This window comes from Topomyia yanbarensis, chromosome 3 (assembly GCF_030247195.1).
Source record: "Topomyia yanbarensis strain Yona2022 chromosome 3, ASM3024719v1, whole genome shotgun sequence".
Taxonomy (NCBI): Eukaryota; Metazoa; Arthropoda; class Insecta; order Diptera; family Culicidae; genus Topomyia; species Topomyia yanbarensis.
The window spans coordinates 169565631-169592946 of NC_080672.1; the positions used below are offsets into that span (position 1 = coordinate 169565631).

Sequence of the window (27316 nt, forward strand, 5' to 3'; positions counted from 1 at the left end):
GTCGTATTTAACAGATCGCCAGCAAATAGTAAAATTTTATGAGATGAAATCCAATATGATTAAAGTTACATCGGGGGTTCCTCAAAAGGGTTCCTTAGGACCTCTTCTTTTCATTTTATATGTCAACGGTATCTCTCTTATTTTAAAACACACTGAAATTCTCATATATGCGGATGATATGAAGCTATTTTTAGAAATTAGAAATAATAATGACTATAATGTCAATGAAACACAAATCTTTTATACATGGTGTTGTAAATGGTTACTGGAATGAAATGTTAAATGTAATCTTATATCTTTTGGCAGAAAACAAACCACGACTTCCATGTCAATTACATTAGGTAAGGGTTAATCCATAAATGACGTAGCATTATATGGGGAGGGTGAGTTTTGTATTTTGTGATGATGTGTGACGACAGGGGGATAGGGGGTCATGTAATGCTACGTAGCTTTTTTAAAGAGGAATAACTAACACCGTTTTTTAATTTTTTTAAAATTAGCTTGGACAAGGGGGGGGAGGTAGAGTAACCGTCAAGCTACGTAATTACCAGGGGCATTTAGAAGTTTGTGACGAAATGCTATGATGGGGGAGGGGGGTGTTAAAAATCGCTCAAAAACGCTGCGTCATTTATGGATGGTCCCTAATCAAATCGTTCAGAAATGTGATAAAATAAGAGATCTAGGAGTTATCTGAGACAAAGAATTAAAAATTGTGGAACATTACAACACAATTGTTCATAGAGCTAGCAATATGCTTAATTTTATAAAGCGCTTCGGATATCACTTTCAAGATCCTTACACAATTAAAACTTTTTATACAGCACATGTTCGTTCTATTTTAGAATATTGTAGTATTGTGGTGACCAAACATAAAAAACACGAAGTGAGAATTGAGTAAATTCAAAAGCAGTTTCTATTATATGCACCTCTTCTATCTTACAAAGTGCGTTGTATGTTGACAGATCGTCGCTGTTGTGCTATCTTATGACAAACGCCATTTTGGAGTATACTGAGTTAGATATGCCACATTACTCGTCTAAAAAATCTCTACAAAGTGGCGTTTTCAGAATTTTGACATTCTGCTTGATTACTGAGATATAGCAAGAAATATGCTGAGAAATTTTCAATTTTTTCCTTCAGATGACTGTGTCTGGCGATTGGCTCAAATTATCGTGATGCATAAGATGTTTTTATGGGTAAAACTATCTGAGGAACACAATGGCATAAAAATTCTCAAAACAAAAATACACGAATTGCGAGAAAAATGAAATTTTTATTTTAAACTGGACATATAGCATGTTTGGCAACACTGTAGCCAAAAATAACTATTTTTTCTAGATTCCTTGACTAATTTCCCTTAAAATGCATCTCACCGATTGTTTATAGGCCTAATAAAGCCAAAGATATGAATAAAAGTAAAAAAATGATGGCTTTTTTCTATGGAAAATTTTCCATGCACGATTATGACACGTCATACAAATTTTGTCATCAATACACACCTAGGACACGTGTGAGTGCGACTTTTGTTTACATTTTTAGTAAATACTCGTAACATAGTCAACTAATCTTCGTAATATTTGAGAGATTAATACAGAATAGATAGAAGCATCAATTGTTTTCTTTGAATTGTTTACATCATTTATAAGTATCAAGATATTCAATCTCAAACTTTAAAACTCGATTTTCTCGAAATGTGCTAAATGGCGCTTGTCATAAGGTAGCACAACAGCGACGAGATACTCAAACATTGAAAGCACGTCGTGACTATGCTATGATCTCGTTCCAAAACGATATCCTCATGCAGCGTACTGACTCATCTTACATATTGTCAAAATAAAATTTATATGCTCCTACTCGTGAATTACGCAATAGAAATTTGCTCGCGATAGGTCATTGCCGTACAGATTACGCTAAATTCAGACCACTTGACCAGATGATGGCTAAATATAATGAGCATTGTGAATGTATTAACTTAACCATGCCCTAACAAATTTGAAACAGTTCTTCAACTCTTTGTGAAATCATCGTGTATAAGAATAGTGTACAATATAGTATATAGGGTGGGTGCTCCTATAGTTGAGGTGTACCAATAGTTGCAGTAGTGGGTTATACGCCTAAGTAAGATACCAACCATCAACAAATATTTTTTTATCGATTCATCGCACTAAAATTATGCGACAATTAAACTGTTATCCTTGAAATTTGCTCAAATAACTATTGAAAAAAATTATTTTCTTAGAATTTTGAGCTCCCTTGCACCTATAGTTGATGTAGTGTACCTATAGTTGCAAGTCCCAAAAGAAAGCAATGGGATTTGCAACAATAGGAACGGAAATTAGCGATTGCACCACTATTGGTACATGTGTTCCTATAGTGGTACAAGCAGTTTTGAATACATAAATTGATTACTAAGCCATCTTTATATTTTTCCTATGAAGTAGGGACTGAAAGCTTTCGTTTAATGTATTAACATTGCCCATAGGTCTATTAATCGATTTTTTATCAAAAGTTTTCCTTGAGCATGCGACTATTGGTACATCCACCCTAAGTAATAAACGTTTGTGTAAAGTAGTCAACGATCGATTAACGAATAAATAAATGAAAATATAACTGCCATTGTTGATAAGCGAAGATTTTTCTATATCCAATCGTAGAAATCTATTACTTGCTCGGCACCATATAATGCCAGGTAAGTTGATGTCACCCAGTATAATAATTTCGTCAAACGGTGTAGCAATCGAGGTGATGAATGAAACGGAGGAAAGATGTACATTAGAGTGGCTCGCAGTTGTGTGTGTGTGTGTGTGTGTGTGTGTTAACCTTCCTATCTCCCACTAGCTGGTAGTGATTTACAGAAAAAAGATGTTTGCATGTATTTAAACATTCATGCAAATAACTTGGTTCACGGATTTAGGAAGGTGTTAGCTCAATTGACTTTCCGATGACCCATTTCGTGTACAGTGCCAGACATGTTCCGAGGTCATCGTTCCATCAACTAGCCCCGCCTTACTGTAATGTTTGTATCAATTGGATTGTAACATTACAGTAAAACTTTCGATTCCATTTAAGCAGGAAATCGACGCGTATTTATTATAATGGTTCAATTTGTATATATAACATAACACATGTGTACTAGAACTTACCATTTTTTTCAGTTTTCTACCTTCATTCCTATCTCCCATTTATGTCTCCTTTAACTCTCATCCACATTTCTTGAATTCCTGCTTATTTAAGAAAGAAAAGGGGAAATAATAAAAAAGAACCGATAGACTCCGTGTTTTCCTCAGCTCTTCCGTTTCTCCTAGTCTGGTGTCACTGCCTGTTGGACTTGTGTAAGTTGTTCCATTGGAGATCTCCAAGGAGCTGTAATTGGAGGAAGATCTGACTTCTATCCAGAAGTATCAGTTTTTCACATTAACCCATTATAACCCAGCTATGCTAAAACTTTTGATATTTTATAAAATACTTCGTGAGCCCTTATATTATGCCGAAATAAGTATGGGAAAAATAAAATAACCTCTTTGAAATGTTTTGTTGCGCAAAAACCTAACGTATGAAATTTCATACGCTGGGCTGATAGGGTATCAAGAAATCATTACAAAGAAATTTCGGCTAATATCCTTATATTCAGCATAAAATCGAATAATATCTTCAACCTTGCGAGATCATTAATTTAGCAGCTTTTTTGAATGAATTTAACACTTCTCTCCTCTTTGGTGCCGTTTCATTGCATGATTGGTTCGTTGGATCAAACCATCTTTCCCTAAATCTTTGCAATTATTTTAAGAAATAGAACATTTTCTTACAAAAATTTACATAAAAAATATTCTGGCATGATTTGCAACGTATTAAGCATTTGTTAACTTTGAATGCAATGATCCAACGTTAAAATCAGCGAGAAAGTTGTGAATCCCTTCCGGGTTCTAAAGAGAAAATAATTTTGCCTTAGGAAACAAAGATATCGGTTCAGCCTAGCGTATGAAATTTCATACCTTGAACTACCAGCAGAATTTTCGCAATTGTTTCACCAATTTCTTCCATTTTTTCGCACTGAACCACATGGTCATTCGTTCTCAATCCGAAACAAGAATGATTTAGAAGAGAAATTTAATAATATGTATTGTTCATATTTTGATTTAAATTTTGTCCAACTTTGACATTCGAAAACACAATAAAATTTTATAAAAAAAAGATTATTGAGCATACACATTATAAAATATAGGGTATTAATTAACGTTCACAGAAGACCAGAAATTTGAAAACGCCTTTATTGTATAACAAGTTTGATCCAGAAATGTGTTGTTTTTGCGTATGAAATTTCATACGCTAGGACATAATGGGTTAATAGATTATATGTGTACACAACAAAACAATCCCGTGTATAATGCAACCATTTTTTGAACATTTATATGTACATATACACACATAAACACATACACACATGTATACATAAAACCGATCTAATCGATCCATCAGCGGGATGAGACACCTCTCATATATATAACTGTTGTATTATTCATTAAATTGCCAAACGCACGCAAGCTGGCAAGCAACTATATGTGAGACAAGCACAGCCTCGAGTCCTGCACGTATAACACGTATAATAAACTGAATAAATTAAAAAACAATAACAAAACAAACCAAAAATCAAAACAATTATGAAGCAAAAAAAAGTTATTCATAAAATGGATAGAATGATCCATATAAATCAAATTAATAAAACAAATCAAATTAGCTCAAATGAAAATCAGACAATATTAGAAAAGTTATGAAATTAAGAGAGTAAACTAAATTGTTTCAAGCTAACTTACTCTCATCCAATAACAAAAAGAACTGACTAAGCCGAATTAATAAAATGAAGAAACTGAACAATATATGAAACAAATAACATGAATAAAACAATAAAACAGTTATTGAATTAATAAGATAAATAATATGAATAATGTGGATAACACAAACCGCCATGTTTGAAAAATGCAAAAACAACCAAGTCCATTGCAGCCGCCAGAAAATTTGTCGTCTAAGTATTGAAATTGCCTTTAAATCGCATTCGCAAATAGCATTTGTTCCTAAGGGCAATTAGCACAGGCGAGTTGAGTCAAACGTCAAACTATTTAAATCGCCTGACGATCTTCGTCCGCATTTTTTTTGACCGGGTACTGACTCCATTCAGATATCCGAACCGGTTCCGGAATGAGTTTAACTGGGAATCAGTGAAATCGTTGCATCAACTAGTCAAGTTCAGATGGCGCTGTCGATGCTAAGTGGAAACATTTTTTTTGGTAGCTCGCTCGAGTCGCGCACATACATAGTAAAATAATTGTGATGTGACGATAAAATCACTACGTCAAATTACACTATTCCAACGATATTTTTGCCTACCAACCTATAACACAACAAGAGAAACGACCTACCGAGCGATTAACTTCGATTTCCTATTAAATGTACTATATTTCACTGCAAAATTTTGTAAACTATGGGAGGAACACAAAATCACTTCCGAGAGATTCGGCAGTGCTGCCACTCTTCCATTAGAGTGGCTCGCAGTTGTATGGGAAAACTTCAAAATGATTTAAACTAGCGGGCAGATCACTTTTTGAGTTCCTTTTGTCGTCCCAGATGCCTGTGCAAAATTTGGTAGCGGTTGGTTGCTTCCCGGGTTTGCGCATTGCGTTCAAAGTTTGCATGGGATTTTATATGGGGAAATCAATTATTTTGCATTTATGTTAATAAAGATCCCTATTTAACTGAATATGAAAAACCAGCTTTATAAAACTACAGTTCAAACCTTGGTTAACAGTTTTTTCCAAGACCGTAGCTAGGTAAGAGTTTTCAAAAAAATAGTTATAACGACTTTAAAACTTATGGCAAACTCCAAATGCAGAAATTTATTACTTTTTCCAACACTGTCGGTGCACCACAGAGATCGACATTAAAAACTTAGCTAAATGAGAATATATTCATCGCAGAGACTTGGTACCTTTGAATGAAATATTCAGAATGAATTGTTGAATAACATAGATGTAGTCAGAAAAGAATAAGGGGGGGGGGGCTTGTGTACTCCCCAGTCATTTTTTAGATTGTTTTGTATAAGACAACGTCCTTGTAAATGTCAACAATTGAACTTTCTTAACCCTTAAATGCGCAATGTTGTTTTAAAACAACATTGTGAAAACCATCTCAAAATTATCATAGTGACGTATTAAAACTGTGAGGCAATTTTCAGAAAATTTGACAAAAATTGCTTTGCGCCTTTAAGGGTTAATATTTTGATAGACCCAAATATGAATCATACCATTGCTGAACTCCAACACGATACTGATTGCAAACCTGCTAGACGTAAGAGAATGAAACGTTTAGCAGTTAAAACAGTAAACGATGCTTATTGAGTTACGATTCTCATTCCGATGAATTGACAACAGTCAGACGGTTCTCTTCTGAATCTCTCACTCATTGGCATCATTATTGAGAGGAAAGGAAACTGACCGTCATTTTATTAACAATATAAATAGGGGAATTGTGGGTAAAATGAACAGGAGGGTAAAATGGACAGGTAGCCAAATCAAGTCAATGTTAGGTAAATTTAGGTAAAGGTAAAATAAATATGATGAAAACCATGGCATTCATGTTTGTCGCTGATGTTAAATTCGGCATGTAGAATATAAGGTCTTTTGTGGTGAAATTTTGATTTTATTATGAAAATGGTGTTACATGACAGTAATTGAACCTTTTGCAAATATTTCACAGCAATTAGTAGGGATCAAGACAAATTGGCTCAATCGGAACGGCTGTTTGAAAATAAAATGTCAGGGGGAAAATTAACAGGCTGTAGTGGAGGTAATATGAACCATCTTGCTGCTTCAAGTACCAAGCCTCAAAATTAAGCGCTAAGTTCAAGTTGCTATATCTTCACTGTTCTCCAACAGATCCTTAAAGTTTAAACGTCTATGGATAACCACAAGTTTGTAGATGTGTTTCGTTGTCACAGCATTGTAAATTGGTTAGTATTACATGAAAATTTAATTTTTCCGTATCAAGTTTTTTTGCCTACAAAATGCCCTGTGTGTATGCAATGCTCATGAGCCGCTGGGACATCAGCATTGCTCGGAAAATGCTTTTCAACGCTAAGCATTGCATACATACAGAACATTTTGCAGGTCACTAGAAGGTGTTCATTTTACCACCAGCACATGTTCATTTTACCCACACGCTATAAACATGTCTCTTTTTTGGACATGTTTTGAAATCAAAAATAAAGTTTGAAAACTTGTGTTTATGTCGAAGTATTTTCATCAAATATGTATAAAACATGTATAACAAGAAACATATAAGGTGATTGTAGTATCTCAATCACTAATTAGATAGAAAATAATGACTTTACTTAACGTGTTCATTTTACCACCAGTTCCCCTACGGTTATGACAGTCGTCTTAATACAAACAACGAGCTAGAATTAAGAAACAGTCGGTTTCACATAAATAGCTATACATAAAAGAAACAGAAATGTGGGAACAACATCAACAAAGCACCGCAAGCTGCCTGAATACAATACACTGATATTTCGTTTACCATACCAATACAAAATAAATGGTACTATATCTATCATTTCCAATGCGTTCTCTCTCGCACGGCTTCTGTGAGCGATAGTTAACTGAAACACTATGCGAGGAAAGTGGAAATGAATTAACGGTCATTTTTGTGATGATACGGTCACTTCATATTTACCGTCTCAATTCAAAGACCATCGTGAGATTACACAGCGCACCTTTGTTTTACGTGAACCTAACTCAATTTCATCAAAATACGCTTGTTTGAAGTAACTACCCTGGTTTCGTTCCTACATTCTCAAACGAAAACTTCAATAGAAACAATTTCGAGACTTCAAGGAATCTAAGGATATGCATTTTTGTTTTAAAATATGTAAAACTTATAAGCCGTTTTAACATTTTAAATGAGATAACAGAAGAGCTCTTCAATAGTAACACTCAAACGCGTAAGATTAATTTTTAATTCGGTGGTATAAACCTGCGTTGAAGATGTGCTCCTTATGTTATACTAAACTATCTAAAAAGGGAACTGGGGAGTAGACATGCCACACCCCCTCTTCTTTTAATTTTCTGACTACGTCTATGTTATTCAGCAATTCATTCTGAATATTTCATTCAAAGGTACCAAGTCTCGGCGATGACTATTTTCTCATCTATTGAAGTTTAAAGTATCGGTGTCGGTGGTGTACTGACAGTGTTGGAAGAAATAATGAATTTCTGGATTCGGATTAAACCATAAGTTTTAAAATCGTTATAACTATTTCTTGAAAACTCCTAGCTAGTTACAGTTTTCGACAAAGTTTTTAACCAAGGTTTGAACTGTAGTTTTATAAAGCTGGTTTTTCATAGTGAATGAAATAGCGATCTTTTTTAACATAAATGCAAAATAATTTATTTCTCCATATAAAATCCGCAATGCACAAACCCGGGAAGCAACCGACCGCTCCCAAACTTTGCACAGGCATTCGGGACCACAAAAGGAACTCAAAAAGTGCTGTGCTGAAAAATGTCATATTCGAGCCACTCTAATTTACATCGGTCAGGCTAAAATCACGAATTCTGTCATGTGGAAAATACACGACACATAGGAACTGATTGCGATTGGAAAGTTTCACTGAAATCCACACTTGCTCGGAGCTCGTCCACCGGTCATCGTTCATCACTCGGGCTTCTATGCCATGGCGAACAGCGATCAGCACACCACCAGTTCCATTCAAAAGTTGATAACAGCACGGCCCTGATCAAATAAAGCGCTGGAAGCAATGCAATAACTTTGCCAAAACTCTGTATATTTCTAAAACGAAAGTTAATGAAAGGATGTGTGGATGGTGGATTACATTCTACCTTTTGGACGCTAGGCACCCCTGGGGCTACTCCCTGAATTACGCAAATTCTCGTGAATTAATAAGTAGTACATGTAATAATCTTATTTTTTGTATTCAACGGGAGTCAATGTATTTTACAATAAAACCAATGCTAAATTGGAAATGCGGAAGTTTTTTCCATTTTCTGTAAAACATACAAAAGGTGGCCCCTCTTGGACGCCAATCATTCAACTGTACTGCTACAACTAAGAAGTACACCAAACGGAACAATGTGATTGCGTAACTGATGCGCCCACAATCTGTAAACTGGTAAAAAATGAGTGAAAACACATGTTTACGAACTTTAACGTGTAAGAATCGTAACCGATAAATGGGTACAAGTTAAATTTTCTTGGCATTTTTTTTTCTAACATATATAGACATATATTTTCTGATGATTACCAGGGTTTTTTAGGGGTGGCCATAACGTAGTTGGTAAATCGATTGCCTTATGCGCAGTTCACCTGGGTTTGATTTCTAACCCCGCACATAGGAATAGAGCTTTTTCTAAAGAGATTTTTGTAACCCGAAAAAAGAAACATATAACCGTAAGGTTAAACCTTCCTAATCGATATTCGGTTATATTGATCGGATTTATTCTTTTGTTTTTCGCGTGATTGTATAAGTTTTTAGAGCGCAATTAAAATAAAGCGATGAAAATTTTGTCATCGCTTGTAATGGAATTTGGTGGAACATGCCTTTACTAAAATAAGTGGTCATTTTTTAGATTGCATATTATTATTGTTATTATTACAGTGTTAGTTTGTACCAACGTGAATCATTCTACTAGACCAAACATTCATTTCAAAGTATTGTTTCATTCTTGTTCATGATAACAACAGCATTATCTGAAAATGCTCACGTTTTATGATGAAATTTGGCGTAGTTGTTATTCCTAAAGAGGCAGAGGTATTAGGCTCATATTTGGGCGACTATAAGTAGTATTTAAGCGGTGTTGCTTTTCTTCAAAAGACTAAATCACACATGAAATAACCTTTATCGGTCTGAATGCTAATTGTTGCACGTTATTGCTCTTCTCCTTGCAGTCGATGGATGGTGGCTGGCAAAGCGGATCCGGAGATGCCGAAACGGATGTACATTCATCCGGATTCGCCATCTACCGGTGAACAGTGGATGCAGAAGGTGGTGTCGTTTCACAAGCTGAAACTGACCAACAACATTAGTGATAAGCATGGATTTGTAAGTACCGATTTATATTCATTTGCATTGTTTTTACTGTGTATAGTGACCTTAAGCTCTCATCGACTAAATATTTGTACTGGTCAATAATTAGTCAACTAGCTTCCGTGGAATGTACAAACTATCCCAGCTTTGATCTGCTTTACGCCGTTCGAATCCCCGATCGATCACTAGAAACGCAAATTCCATTAAATTGCCCGCACCCAGCAACAGCTTCATAGCTCGGCTCCATCTGACAATTAAGTGAGCAATTGGCTTAAATAGCAGTTTGCTTCGGCGATCAAGACTTAGTGGAAAGGCAGCAGATTAAATATAGGCTATAACAATATTTGTCATCATTAAATAATAGGCAAAGTGCTCGCATCAACGGGACGGGGCGACACATTAACGACCGATCCGACAACACGGCGCACCAGCAGCCAAACATACGCCAGACAGTTGTCTTCGAAGCAAACGGGCTTCCGCGAGTGAGCGACGCGAGCGCGTCGAAAAGAGACCATCGCCGCCCGGTGCGGCATTCCCATCGTGCTTACAGTGCTACCTTCAGTAAGTCTACAGCGCGCGGTTTCTTTGATCCTCGCGTTTCTTCCCAGCCAACGTGCCTACTGCGATGCAATGATCGCGTCTTTAGCTTAGGAATATTGACAATGATGACACTTGCTGAGTGCTCACCCCCGATGTTAATCTATTTCAAGGGGGAAGCCGGTGCGGGCTGATAGGTTTCTGTCTTCAGAAATTTAAACGGGCAGTGCTGCCAGTCGGTTGCAATAATCTAAACAGTCAGCGGTTGTGAGATTGTTGAACTCAAACTCCGCAAATGCTGGTATTGATAGTCAGGGTGACAATCCGACAGTCTCGCTCAGTCAACGGAATGAAACTGATAGAAACCCGCGTACAAACAAATCTATTTGATTTAATGTGGTGACAAAAGCTACCGACAGACCCACTTGAATTGCGCTTAATTGTGTTTACTGTAAACACGTAACAGATTGATCAAGTCGGAATGCGGTGACAGGTTGCGGTGGGACGCGATAGGATGGGAGAGCAAATCTTCGATGGTCCATTAAAACGGCCTCATTGATTGAGTGCGAGGTTGGATCACCAAAGAAAAATTTGCCGCAGGCGTAATTAAAACAAGCGTCCAGCATAATGGATGTTGATAAGAGCTGTTTCTCGTCGGTTTTTAAGCTTTGTTTGTCGGCATTCGAATCAGGCAAAACAGTTTTTTTTGGTAGCTGTGAGCTACTGTTTACAAGCATTCGGACAGTTGAAGATCGATGACGGAGTTAGTTTGGATGATGATGGATTGCTTGAGTGGTTAAATATGCAAAAATTTCAGTTGAAATCCGGTTTCGGTATTTTTGTGGGATTGAAGGATGATGTTTTTAAAATAATCTGTGCAAACTTGCAATTCAGTGACTCGCGGTTTCGAAGAAACGTCCAACAGCGGTTGTCTTTTATCAAACAGCTGTTTTCAGTCTCCTATGATGCTGGTTTGTCTCATAGATCAAGTGCTTTGTTTCCTAGCAACAGTTGCGTAACGTGCAGCCTGTAAAATGAACATAATTCCGTTTATCAAAAAAATAGAAAACGAACAAAACGACGACACCGATCCGCCGCTGCTCGTAGAATTGAGATAATCGCTTGTTCCCAAATTACTCCCTTCTACAACCCATTAACTGGTTGTAAAGCAGGCACCCGGCCAACCCGAACCCACAACGTTAACGCTCCAGCGACGATGACGAGAACGGAACGAAGAAAAGGAAACCCGGTACGAGTGACATTTGTGGGCATCGCTTAAACGTTTCCCAAACCCCGAAAATTTGTCGGATAATGATCTCCTTGGATACGACTGAATGGAGGGAAAAAGGGACATCAGGGCCATTCTTAACTTAGAGTGCGCCCTCGATAGCGCACCTTGAGCAGCCTTGCAAGGAGCAGCCTTTAACACCAGCAGCAGCAGAAGCAGTAGCCAGCATAACAAGGATATCTTTTTATCTCTGATTCAATTGCTTGTCCCTATCTTCCTGCTCTTCGGGACGGTTTCGTTTTCCTAGTTTTGTGTGGCGTTCCCTTCTTTTTGCTATTCCCGCTACACAACCGGTCGGAGTTTAACAAATTTTCCCGACATGAAAAGGTTCCGAAGAATGGAGGATTGAGAGATTTGGGAAAAAAGGTTTACCTGAGGCCGCCTGATGGCATCGCCGCCGGAGCAGAGGCAAAGCACAATGAGGTATTTTAGAAAATTAGGAATATTATTTGGACATTGATCCTATTGTTGGAGAGCACTCGACTTTAAAAACAGGGACGATCTAGCTTGGAATAGATATTTTTTGTGGTTCCACATCGTTTTGAGGCAAGTATTGTGTTTCGTGGAAATGTTGGAGATGTTTTAAGAATGTTTGATGAGGCATTTAAACTTCTCTGATACGCAAAACGCATTCTGATTTGTAGAATATTATAATGTAACTACCGAACTTCAAATAATTATTTCATGGCCACGTTTCTCCTAAACAATTGTAAGGAGGTTAATCAGATTATCAGATCAGCGAAATCATGTAAAGTCCACCAGTCTATAAGTCGGATGTGTATGAAGGTTACCTAACCCCGAGATCAGTCCATTTATCTTGCTATTAATCCACTATCTTTTTCGTTCCAATTTACAGCGTCGGCATGGTCTTTCGGTAAATGCTCGACTGCACTTGAAAGTTTCTGAACCACCCTGGATTTCGTTTGGATTGGAACGAGGGAACAAAGGGAACTTTGTCTGGCCATTCTACGGTTCTGCACTGCTATTGAAACGCAACTACGGCTAATCCTCATTCGGGGTTCTGTGCCGAAATTTCGATTCTTTTCATTGATGATGGCTCAGAGCAGTCTTCTACTGCAATGCGATAATCGCGGTGGTTTGCTGATGTTATCAGGATTTTTCTAATTAGTATGTCAAAGTTTGGGTGAGATGTTAAACAGTCTATTGAAGTCGGAATATGATTTCCTTATAAGCCTCAAACGTTTATTTGTTTTCAGTTTGCATACTGATATTGGCTGGGAATGAGATTTGTTTTGTTTTTGTTTCGGTTCTGTACGTCTATTCATAAACACCCTGAGGCACCGTAAACAGTTATGTTTACCGTTTTATGTCACCGTAATATTACCATAATCGTACCATTGGAAGGTGCGCCAGAATGTACGAGGAAGCATCTATAAATGACGAGTCCGTTGACATTCGCAGTATCGTCCTTAAAATTAATTCACTTTTTTCTCTGGGGGATACGGCACTTCGAGCCTGTCGGCAAATACATATTATTGAGGTTTTTGTTTCCTAAAATCGTGAATAATGTGTCATGAATTCAGGAACAATCTCGTTTTTACGTAACGAAAACAGGACCATGAACAAGAATCATGTGTTTTATAATTATGTTCAAGTTCCCTTCAGTAACGTCCGCCTAACTTAATTTGTAATAATCAGCGCAAAAAGTACCAAGAGCGGCATTTTTTGAATTTTACCAAAAAATACATACTTTACTGGAAGCACGCATTGCTTTGCATAAATCTTTGAATTTTACATCAATATTCATCGATGGGCAACATTAATGTTCATATTAGAGGTCTAACTTGCACAATGATGGATTATTAATACACCCAAAAAATAGTAATAATCAGTAATTTTTTTTTTTAACTTTGTTGTACCTCTTGGTGATTTATTCTGGCGCTTAAGTGAGTAATTCCATACATTTTCGTTATTTTACGTTTATAAATTACCAACAGTGAGAATATAAAGTTGAATTTTTTTCTGAAAATGACTATGTTTTATGTGTATTAAGGTTGAACCGAGAAAGGGCAAAAATCGAAAACGAAAAAAGCAATTTTTTCCACACCGTATGTTAGATCTTTATAAAAATTAATCAGCAGTACTGTAACAACATTCTACATAAGCTGATTGATTATTATGAAGATCTAACAAACGGTGTGGAAAAAACTGCTTTTTTCGTTTTCGATTTTTGCGCTTTCTCTGTCCAACCTTAAGAAGCCATCCTTGAGGCAGTTTGATTGAGACCGACATAAAATATTGTAAATACGATGAAACTGTGAAAATTGCAACATTTCCAAGAAACTTGTGCCTGTGGTTCCGGTTGGAATTTTTATGAAAGAAAGAATATTTTCGCTTATATTTGCAAACTCCGGTTGGGGTTAATATTGCACAAAAAAATTCATCGATAACTTTAAGGAAGATTTATGCGACAAATATTCCGAATAACAGACGAATTTTCTGTTTATGTTATTAACAGTGACAGCACGCAAGTTGTGAGGTCAGATATGAGACATGCGTCAATAGTACCATTCGATAGTATACATGCACGAGGCATTTCATGTGGCTTTGTCAACTCATTTTTGTTGAAAATTACAAATCCGGGGTTACGCAAGAGCATAGAAGATCCCTTTATGGTAATACGGTTGTTTAGTCAAAGTTATGGCAGCTTTTCCTTCTTGTACGAGGCAAATCGGTTCATAGTTGTACGTTTATTTATTAATTTAGTTGTTCCGATCTTCGGTAGATACCGTAGCGATTATATAAAAATAACATGCTATCTAAATTATAAATCATTTAAAATTCCAAATAGCTAACTTATAACTAGGTTTGGTGACAATTAAATCAAACAGATGTGAGGTTTTGTTGAATTTGTGGCAACATTCATCCACTGGATTGTTTTGACCATAAACAGAACGGTGTCTAGGAATTCACAAAGAGAGAGCCCGATGAGGTACAAACACATTAATCAGTGCAAGAATATCTGGGCAGTCAATATTACTGCACAACATATCGAATATAAACATTCTTTGCAAGAATATGCGGCACAACTCTAACGTCGGTAATTCAAGCAACATGCACCTATCGTTATAAGGTGATGGGCAGGGTCATTCCATGGCAAATTTTTTAGAGTATTTCGCACGAAACATTTTTGTATGGCCTTGGAGCAAGAGCTCATTATGGGATACAGTGGATAATTGCCTGAAACTTATCCTGTTACATTTGTCAACGTTTACCTGCATACCAGCAGGCACCATTGCTTAATGTTAAGTACGTCATCTTGAAGTGCAGCAGGGTCAAGTCCAGAAGCAATGGAACGAAAAATCTTTAAACCTCCGGCATTCGCGCGAATGGCTCCCCGAATGAGCAGCCGCTGGTGCTGAAAGAAGATTTCGCCAGATTTTCTGAAGGTGTTGCACAAAATACAACGGCGCGAGTGCCGGAGTGTTAAATCGTCAGGGAGGAATAGTTTTCCAAATTTGATACGAGTGCAAAGACCGTTTATGAATAAAATGAAAATGAACGGCCCTAGGTGACTTCCTAGAGGGTACTAAGATGCTAGTGTAAGTCATTAAATTTGAAGTGGCTTAGTTCTTTCACACGTCTGCTACACTCATACTCAAGCAAGGGAGACTGATATAGTATGCTGGTAATGTGTCTATATACTCTTGTGGCGGAGAGATAGCTGGGTTGGTGAATACCCCACTAAAGCATTCTGCAGAAAGGTCTAGGAATTCCGAGCTGGCATTCCCCAGATAAACATTCACGAGAATACCACCAGCTCATTTTCTGCTGTTTACAAACTTCTAGAACGTTGAGGGGTTGATCCGAAGGTTGCTTTGGACATGACTTACATACTCGCCGTATGCACTATTCCGGGCAGTTTCGTATTGCAGATGCAGATGGCGAAGAACAGCTTTGTTTTCGTCGGTCTTGTGATAGAAGTATCGCTTGCGTTATTATCGGAGAATGTTGCGTAGACGATGAAGCTCGGAATTTCATCACTTGTAGTCCGTCTTTCTATTGACACGTTTCTGAGGAACTATGCAGCGGAGTATCTCGTATACAGTTCCGTAGAATACCGCGACAGCATGATCCAGATCGTCTGCACTTAACAGATCAAACCAGTCAACAGCAAGGCCGCGGATACTTCATCAAAATTGCAACGATTGAAGTCAAAGTTGAGGGCGCCGACGGATTCGGCAAAAGCGTCTTATGGCTCAACTTGCATATTAAACTTCAGCAAGAAGCGTTCATGGTGAGCATCTACTTTGAGTATAGAGGTCGGAGTCTCGAGAAGATTTATGCTGGAGATAACGGACGTGCTATTCTAAGCATTATCGATCAGAGCACTACACAAGTCATAATCAGCACTTATTCTGCAGCAACTAAAAGATGACAAGCACGTTGGCTTATAATCGGTTCGACCCAGCAGGGTATGCCGGACGCTATACGGGCACTATAGCCTGGTTTTGTATGGAAAAAAGAAAATAGATTATTGACCTTCTAGTGGGCCACAGCCGAACGAAGGCGATCTTCGAAGACAAAGACCAATCTCCGTTTTGGTCAAACTTCAGGGTCTATGACATTTTCTTTCGGTTGAAGATCCAAGCCAACTTTTAACCCTCAAAAAGGCAAGGGGTCTCAGAGGCCCGACTATTTATAGTTCTCTAGTTTCAATGAACTTGTAACTTGAAATACAGATGATCGTGCGTTTTCGGACTCTCGATTCTCTTACTGATTAAACAACCAAAAAAGAGACTTTTAGTTTCATTGGGCCTTAGGAGCGATGCTTGTTGAAGTCACAATTTTAGCTTGCCTTTTTTAGGGTTAAGGAGACAAAAACGCTCGTTTTCATGTCAAGCTGTTTATCGCAACTTTTTCTTCTACAATAGGCATATCGTCCATATGTCTATTCACGAAAGAGAAATTTGCATACCCTGCGACTAACAAAAAGGCTCAATGGAAATGTGGTACTAACAAATGTGTATATTTTTTAAACCTTTCTTTCAGTCGAATAATTTTGTAAGGATGAGACAAAATTAACAAAAAGTTATTTTGCTAAAAACAACTGAAACAAATCATTTATCCGCGCACTATTCTGTTGATGCCGCACTTCATCCGGTGCACACCTTCTTCAGTCATGGCCTTGGCCTGCTGATTCCACCAATTCCTCATCCGACCAATCTCGCTGGAAACTGTGCTCTTCATCTTCAATTTCCGCTTCATTACTTCGCTATTGGACGGAGCTTGGGACAATTTGGTGAATTCTGGACTCCATTATCGTATCATAATAGCACGTCCTTACTGTAATGGCAGCTGACTAAGCTGACTGTCCAAAACGCAATTGCCCATCATGGCACTTAATGAAGGGTAACATCTGTTTGTTGAGGAACTTCCTTTCCTTCTGAATTCAAAGTATTACCTGTCACTAGAACGCTGGAACAGATTCCTTGCTTAATTATCTTTTTTGTTCGAACCTTTTCGCAAAAAATTTGACCCATGTTATCGCATAGGTTTCAGCGTAAATCAAAACACATCCATCGAGTTTCATCAGCACATGGGCGAACAGCATACGGACCTGAATTCTGGCCACTGTTTGTTGCTCGATGTTTCGGTTGGGTTGTTTACTTGCTCGATAATATTTATAACCTTCTCGAAGACGGATTCGCCACAGAACACAACGGTTAGCATTCTTTTTTAGCCAAATTCTATCAGAATGACCTTCAACCACAATAACTACATACGGTTCCATTCCGAGGTTTGGATGGAACTTTGCTACGTACATATTAAAAAACCTCTAAATTTCATCAAGATCGAAGCACAGCTACTTCAGTTACAGCTATTCACAACCTCTAAACCACTCATAGACGAAAGTTAGCTAAATTCAACTTTTGTGTTTTAAGTGGATTCCTGCGCAATCAAAGCAGCTGTAGCGAACTAAGTTCACAAGAACCGTACATTCGTTAAAATACGGCAATCATATTTGCTCTTATAATTTGAAAAATTTGTAGACTAATTTTGTAGTGAATGTCGAAGTATGTGTGACTTCTATGAATAACGCAAATTGTTGTTGACCTAATCGAATATTGGGAAGTTTTACAAGTCCCGCATGCATTTTTGTGCTAGCTGCTTCATTCGTCGTTAGCTAGTCGAATGAGAAGCATGTGGAAGTGGATGCATGGTTTGACTGTGCAGTAAGAAGAAAACAATCACAATTTTCGCCGTCCATATATTTTTCCGCATATTACTTTTGTTAATCAGCCTTAAATTACATTCGTTATTTTGTCGAAAATATATTGGGTTTTAATTCTTCAAAATAACTCTGAAGGCTAGGAATATTTGCAAGTAACAAGAAATGATTTATTTAGCCTACCAATAGAAGATACATGTAGAAAATACATGAGAAGTTTCCTAGAATATTCAAATAAAACCATTGCATGTTTTGAAGATGTGTTTGCAATATTTATTTGGTTTGAGAACCGCACCAAATCTCGCGCGGGTAACAACCCTGCCTGGGTATAAATATATTTATCGAAACAACATTTATTATGTCTTAATTTTACCTGAATATGAAATTTTTAAAAGTTCTACATCCAAAACACACCACTGTTTATGGCAGCGCCACGCCGTTTTCCAATCAAGTATTTACAGATCATATCCACGCCTGAATCCTGTTTGCCCTCTTTGTCCGCATGCCGCCCTCTCGAATAGACCAGAAAGTCAATGCCATTGCCACCGCCACCGACTGCTATGCTATCGTTAGCTGACTACTGAGGTTGAGGTGTCATCACTAGCAAGCGGTGTGTCACACCCCAATCTCGTTTCTCGAGCAGCAGCAAAGGCGGCCAGTTGCTATTATGAAAGTGTCGGGATGGGAAACACGAATAAAAGTGTCTTTTAGCTGCTGCTGCTGCTGGAGATGTTTGCTGTGTTCCAACAGCCCAGTAGTGATGTGTTTTTACCGTTTTTCTGTTTTGGTATAATAGCCGAGTAGGACGCCGCACAGTGGCTGGAGGCTGGCCAAAACCTCAAAAAATTATTTTTGAAATATTGATATTTTCTATTTTTCCTAAATTTATCATGTATTGAATGATGTATATTCAAAATATTATGATCATTGGATAAGAACACGATTTTTAACATGAGTTTAAACGTATCAAAGTCCGGACTTTTTAATGATTTTCATTTCCGAAACCACCATGGCTCTGTTCACTTCAAATGCATGTTGCTCTTTTGATTTTGGTCCGATTTTAGCACAACTAGTTTCATTGTGTAGAGGAACGAAAGAACTTGGTTAGTGAATAAAATACATTTAGTAAATCTGTTTGGAACTATGACTTTTTAGTTCAAATATGTTTGAGGTGGTCAGATCAAAAATGCTTTTTTCACTAATGTATTCTGAACAAATTTCGGAATCATTTCGGAACGGTCACATGGTATACATTCTATGGTAAATAACCTCTATTTTGCGAATATCATGGTCTTGTTCTGCGCCTAGGTGCGCAAAAAGGTTTAAGGAGATTTTGAAGCTTTGTTGCTGATATGGAGGCGCAGGGTGTTTTGTGTAAAATAGTTAGACAATCCACAGTAAACCAACACGTTATACAATAGATTTAAAGTAGTGTTCTTAATTTTTTGATATTGCTGACATTGGTGAACAGTAACGGAAAGTCTATCATGAATACGGGATCATAGTTATAAGAAAGGTTCGATGACACTGTATGGAAAAATGCATTTAATATTTGACGACTTTTGACATTAAAAATAAGCTCAGCACCTCAAAATTAGCTTAAATTGTGATTTTCAGCCAAATTAGGTAACATTTGAGGTTTTGTCCGACTTTTGTTTGAAGACCCGCCACTGTGCGCCGCGGCGGTGAGGTGGCCGATACATACGAAGATGTTTTTATTTGATCTTTCATCAGTCACTTTGCTGATGGCTGTTTATCCCTTCGAACTTTTTTTTTTCGTTGACGAGGAAAATAAAGAGATTCAAATATTTGAGATAGCGCCTCCGGAGACGGTAAAGTCTTTTATGCTTTTAGTGTCCCGAAAGTTTGCTTTCTTATGGGAAATTAAACATGTTTTTGTTTGCACGAGTTAGCCGTGCGGGTTACCAGCGAAGGCTATAGAATCCGATCCCAAAATTCTTGAAATACTCCAAGCAAACTTATTCTTATCGAGAATTTAGGCGATGCCAGAAATTTGATCCATTTGTACTGATTTGCTTCATTGCCGAAAATGCCGGCCACCATCCTTTGCTGGTTTGGTCCCTAAATGAACATAGTAGCATAACAAAGTACAAAACTAATCAAACGCAGTCATCTGTGTAGTATTTACTGTATACGATACAATTTGTCCATCTTTCCATCGAACCACTAAATTTAACAGTACCACTGACGAGATGATGGTTTTCCCTCAACTGAGGAACAGTTTTCTGACAAACCCATCGCAGCAAGCCACGTCCGCTCGTAGATGATACACGTGGCTTCTTTCATGTGGTGACATATCCAGACTCAGAGTAGAGTTCCACACGGACCAAGGAACCCCTCGGTCCAAACTTATTTTGATCGAACCAGTTTCGCCGGTCGGTAAATTGTGTTCAAATTACGGACGCCACCATCTAGAACGTACTCACTGGAGCGTATAGTTGGCACCCTTGAGAAAACTGCGTGAATCTTTCTCCCACCCTCGCAGCCAACTCTCCTTCCCCCACTACACGAACAGGTCCACACCGTGTGATGGTAGCTTTTTAATTCGATACGGAAATAGGTTGACCCAACTTCGGCTTCGATGGGGACGAGCAGTACAACATCTATCACGTTCTGTCTCTCTTTCGCCCGGGGGACAACCCATGAAAAGGTATTCACCGAAACTGCACGGCATGCTGCGTAGCGGAAACTATATGCTCACGTGATGTGGGAAGCCAATCTAACCGAGCTCTACGGACCACTGGCTGACATCAAAGCGGGCTGGGTGCGTTCGGGAAAAGACAAACCGAAAGGATACCCTGGCTGTGGAGGAGTGTCACCTCAAGGAACATCAATGTGTCGCTGCCGTTATAAACTCTTTATATATTCCATGCGAGACGTTTTCGATATTGGCCATAATAAACCTAATTTAAGAAGTATGAATTATGTCGAGCACGTCGCAAAGCAGATTTTTGTCTATTTTGATCGTTTTCGAACGGATAGGACACCCGAGACGGAGTCATGGGAGCGTTTAGTTGGACAAATTAGTCGGTCCTCCTATTTCATCGATACTGAAATCCGGCGATGTTACATTATGTGTGTGCATGAATCTGGCAACAAAGTATATCAGTAATGCACACATTTGGGACATTCTATCGAAAGCTTTCCCAAGTTTGAACACCCAGCCAGCCACTTTCCGTTTCAAATTTGAGCCATCGCAGCTAATGCATCACCCGAGAATTAACACTTCGTCGCGTCCGTAAGTGACAGCAGAGCTGATTCGAATTTATGTAGGGATGTCATCGAGCTGGAAGAACAGAGACAAATTTGCCGCCGCGTCTTGTTCGTTCGGTCGTTGATCGAGTTAATTTTCGATACCTGGCAAACGCGGCCCGAATGAATATTCAGAGCATATCGCGCTAGGTTTGTTTTTTTTAGCCAGCTTTTGTCGGTTCGGTTCCGCCAGCAAGTGATCGGGATTCAGCGCAGATCCTCTGGAACGAAACACTTGCCAAACTCGCCCTCGGTCAACATTAATAGTACCGCCGCGGTCTGGACGCGGTGTGACGTTGTTATTAGTGTTATTATTATTTGAGCACGATTAGGCTAACCGCGCCGCAGAGATGGTCATATTTTGGGGGCTCCCGGTGAATGCTAAGCAGACCGTGAGGCGAAAGGTGGCCAAGTTGCTACGCTTGAACGGTTTCTCTGTCGTTCCGCACCCTGGCAGGCCGTCTGTGATTTTGATTGATCTGTTTCGCGTTGTAAATTATTTTGTTACATTTGAAGAATGATTCGCGCGCACCTTCGGTGAAACTGTTCAACCTGAACATGGCCTTGGGCCGAAAGCGCGTCGGCTTTTCTTTGACCGATCGTCTGTATAAGTGCAGCCACGAGTTCATAGATCGCTAACCGGTAACCAGTACGTTTTCACGTAAAATTGCTATTGAACCTAAAGCATCTTAATTGATTTTCTTGGGGAAATTTATATGTAACTAGCTAATACCCATCGCGCGTTGCTGCGACTTTCAGTGCAATAGGAGGAAAACACAATTTGTTCCGAAGCGACATCTGGCGGGCAGATAATCTCCAACTAATAGCACACAAACACGCCCCATACCAAATACCTACTGTGTGCAAATTTTTACGGAAATCGGTTGAGCCGTTTGGGAGTCTATAAATCATATACATACAAACTTTGACTTTTATATATATATATATATATATATATATATATATATATATATATATATATATATATATATATATATATATATATATATATATATATATATATATATATATATATATATATATATATATATATATATATATATATATATATATATATATATATATATATATATATATATATATATATATATATATATATATATATATATATATAGATAGATATCGTTCACGGATATTCACGCACGCCCTTCAATAATTTGTGACAATACGAAGCTCACAAAACAGTCGGTAGACAGTACTTGTCATTGTTGGTGTTCGCCTCACAGATATTTCATCGATATTCTTTATTGTGCTACAATCCTGTCCAATTGTCCACCACCAGTTGAGACAAACACGAGGCTCCTTCGTCACGCAACCATCGGCAACAAACTGCCTACGATAAGTACTAAATATCTGATTCGCACCTAACTAGCAGCTGACTCAGATTGGCCCATTAACAGCTTGCCTTGCCTGCGCTACCAACATTCATCAGCGGTGTATATTTTTGATTATCAAAATAACGCCTAACCGTATATTCTAATGAATAGTCGCACGAACGCTCGCTACCGGTTGGACGGTTGATTGCCTAAAACTTTCGGCACTTGCAGCAAATTGTGGCATGGAATGAACCGGCAGGTACCAAAATCAGCCTACCTCCCAGCTCAGCATTTGACACAGCCCAGAATAGCCACTTGGATCGCAACGCCAGTGTCGTAAAAATTAGCGACTATAAATTTTGCCCTTTCATCGACGTTCCTCTCTTACTCTATTATTTTTTTTATGTCGGCGAAAGTGACACTCGTAGCTATTAGGTGATTTTTGCCTGCTTTGAAAAGGTGCGACTGGAAACACCTTGTGAAATAGTCACGTCACCTGGGCTGCAAACGATTGCCACACGGCCATCGATCAGGATTGTGGTCCAAGTGACCACTGACTAGCTACCGCGGTTGAACGAAGGGTGACAAGGACAAGGGTCAAACCGCAAACGATTCGTTCCGTGCACGATGGCTACGCACATCGGAGTAGGCATTGGTCGTGACCAGGGACAGGGCCAGGGGTTGTGCGGTTTGGTGATTAGTGGAGCAAAGAATGCCATAATTCATATTTATGAGATTGTAGTTTTATGGTTTTACCTTTCTTTAATTATTAATTAGAGAGAGAAAAAGTATGTGAAAAATGTTGTCGGTAATAAAAGCAACTAGCCTTGGCGAGCGAAGCGGATGTGGTGGTGCGTCGGCTCACAAAAATAGCCGTTCGCACTTCTGTACTCAACACATTGACGCGCTTCAGCAATCACGACCCGATTGAGGAACCAATGTTTTCAAGTTCCTGTGGCACATACTTCTAGTTGCTTTTGCCTTTTTCACTTCTCGTCAAGCGACGTTTGGTTTATTTCTCGCCTCGCCGAATGTGTGACACGCAATCTGAAGATTCTGATGGTTATAAGTATGGTTGATTTATTAACGATTCAGCTGGTCCTAGGACAGAAATCTATCCAGTTTGAGAACGCGATTGAAAAATGGCTCAGATCATTCGAACTGCATACGCTGGAGCCAAAGATGCGTACAAAGAACGAGAATTGTATTTGTTATAAAAAATGCGTCAGATAATTTTTGTGGTCCAAAAATCGATTATATGTAATTATTCCTTTGTTAATCGAAATTTTTCAAGTATCCAATGGTTACACTTGTGTATAAGACGTTCGACATTGGCAGAATGTCTGACGGTTTCGTGCTACGACGTAATCCACTGTCACAAGAGATTTCACCGACATAAAAAATAGGCGAATGATAGTGAGAATTTTGGATGATCCCTAATTCATCTTAGCTACTCTGTGCACCCTACCCATTCGACCACATAAGCTGGTGTAGTGTATGCTATTAAGATTTCTGACAGCTCATTTAGGTATAACTACAAATTTAAACTCAAACCAAAGGAGTTTGGTTTAATTTCCTCGCGAAATACTTAACCTCAACCGGTTTTGCCTTTCTCATATAAAGAAAGGCTATGCAATCACTGTAAAAATCGACTTTTTAACCGAGGCCCGGAGGGCCGAGTGTCATACACCATTCGATTCAGTTCGTCGAGATCGGCAAATGTCTGTGTGTATGTATGTGTGTATGTGTGTGTGTCATTTAAACTCACACAATTTTCTCAGAGATGGCTAAACCGATTTTCGCAAACTTAGTTTCATCTGAAAGGTATAACGCTCTCATAAGCTGCTATTGAATTTTTAGTTGATCCGACTTCCGGTTACGGAGTTACGGGTTGAAGAGTGCGGTCACACAGCAAATTCCCATATAAACTGGTACCACCATGATGTTCAAATGATGTAAAACATATTAAAATTGATGTAACATTACTCTAGTTTGCGGGTCTGGATCACTAATGATCAATCAAAGCAGCTTTGACCACATTGGCCACCTATGACGGTTCATGACGCCCCCGGGGAACCCGCGAAGTTCCTAAGCTAATATCACACCCATTCCCCAACGAATTCTCTACCGATTTTTACAAACTTGATTTCAAATGAAAGATACAGTAATACCATTGACTGCTGCTGAATTTCATTCGGCTCTGATACTTGCTTCCGGAGTTGCAGGGGTGTAAGTAAGGATACACTGGAATTTTCTCATATAAAACGGTACAACCGTAATACCTCAGAGGCTAAAAACTATTGAAATGGTCACCAAATTAGAGGTGTGCGCCACGCCGCCGCCGCCGCGCCGCGCTAACGATTGCATGTAAAAATAGTAAGCACATCGGCGTGACGCCGGCGCTCCGCCGACCTTTACTTGAAATCGGCGGCGCGGCGCACACCTCTACACCAAATTACTTCTAATCGCAGATCTAGATCACTGATTGCCAATCAAACATTCTTTGAATATATTGTCCACTATCGACGATTCCGGAAGTCCGGAATTCCGGGCATATTCCACAATTAAAGTCACATCGGTTCTTCGGTGATGACTGAACCGATTTTCTCAAACCAAGTCTCAAATGGAAGGCAAAATATGCAGTTGAGTATTGCGTCGCCGCCCCTCCCCCCCGCCTTGCCCTTACACCTCCCTCCTTCATCACTCCCCTCCCCTTCGACCACCCTCACGCCCGTATTTCCTTCATCCACCCCGTATACCGAAATAAGATGAAGGATTTCTGGCGCATCCTCCACTCCCACTCTACTAACCCCGCATTACCTCCACTTTCAAACCCATTCCACCAACATTTCAAAATATAATCACATGAAGATAACATTGAACTCATGCTGATTAAGCTAATTAAATATTATTCTTTTGCCTTTCTCATATAGAAAGGTTATGCAATTGCTCCAAAAACCAACTTTCTAACCGAGGTCCGGAGGGCCGAGTCTCATATAACATTCGACTCAGTTCGCCGAGATCGCAAAATATCTGTGTGTATGTATGTGTGTATGTAAGTGTGTACGTATGTATGTATGTATGTATGTATGTATGTATGTATGTATGTATGTATGTATGAATGTATGTATGTATGTATGTATGTATGTATGTATGTATGTATGTGTGTGTATGTGCGGATTTGTTAACAAAATGTCCACATCGGTTTCTCGGAGATGGCTGAACCGATTTTTACAAACTAAGATTCAAATGAAAGGTATACTATTCCCATAGGCTGCCATTGAATTTCATTTTCAACCGACATCTTGTTCCGGATTACGAGTTGAAGAGTATGGTTACAAAACAAAATTTGTTGATTTGTCCACATCGGTTTCTCGGAATTTTCTGGACCGATTTTGACAAACTTGATTTTAAATGAAAGGTCCATTAGCTGCTGTTGAATTTTGTGTGGATCCGAGTTCTGGTTCCTGAATTACAGGGTGATACCTACGATCACGCAGCAAATCCCGATTCTAACGAATTCAGCGATGAATGTAAAAAGGTGAATTTTTTTCCAAAATGTAAACACAACTGTTAAATTTGTAGATCTAGGTCACCAACAGTCATTCAAAGTCTCTTTGGCCACACTGGCCACCATCGACGGATCCGGAAGCATCCAAATTCAGAATAACGGTTATATTGGTTTCTCGAAAATGGCTAGACCGATTTGATCAGCTTAGTCTGGAATGAAAGGCGTCCCCGGAAACTGATATTAAATTCCATCTCCATCCGACTTCCGGCTCCGGACTTACGGGTTGTGGAGTGCGATCACATAGAAAACTCCGATTCAAACCGATACCGCAATGAATGCAAAAAGGTGCTCTTAAATATACTTACCAAGTGTAATAAGAATGAAAGACATTTCCATAATGTTATATTGTACGAACCAGCTATTAAATTTGTTTAAGTTTGGAGAAATGAGAAAGGCACAATTGCACCTCTAGGTGGATTAAAACAGGTTTTTGCAGTGCAAAATGCTTTGTTTTCCTCACGAAATATTATTTCAAGTTCCATATTACGATTACGATTTTATTTGAGCTCATTGCCACTACAAATAATTACCAAACACTTAATTTTTTTTCCGAATCTCAGCTTTTTTTGCATCTTTTGGCGAAATCTCAAATGCTTAAATTTAGCAAACAATATTTTTTACTGAAATCTCTGTAAAAATGGCGTTTGAGTGCTGAGACTGGGAAAATATATCACCGAAAATCAGCAAACTAATCTCACTTTACTGAGATATCAGTTTCAAAAATTTGCTGACTACACAGCTATTCGGAAATTACCGAGCCGAATTGAGTGTGCAACAGCTCTTTACATAAGTTTCCAACCATAGTAAAATTGATCACACAGCCGGCTGTCAACAGTTGGAGCTAAATTACTATAATGTTACAATTTCACCATATTATTACCTGTTATATAGTTGTTGTTTTCGTTTTTGTGTCGTTTATGAGCAATTGAATTAATATCAAGGGGTCCCTGGGAGATTTTCCAGCTGTTGGATGTTTAACCGTTAGGTGCCCGACAGTGTGCCCGGGTACCTTTCACGATTT

General features: G+C 38.6%; 1 protein-coding gene across 3 annotated transcripts in view; it reads left to right on the forward strand.

Annotated features, from left to right (window-relative positions):
- Window positions 1-27316, forward strand: part of LOC131693245 (optomotor-blind protein) — a 363110-nt gene that overhangs the window by 127060 nt on the left and 208734 nt on the right. For all 3 annotated transcript variants that reach the window (XM_058980914.1, XM_058980915.1, XM_058980916.1), the window contains exon 3: window positions 9958-10111. In XM_058980914.1, coding sequence (XP_058836897.1) covers window positions 9958-10111 — 154 coding nt within the window. The remainder of the gene's footprint in view (window positions 1-9957; window positions 10112-27316) is intronic.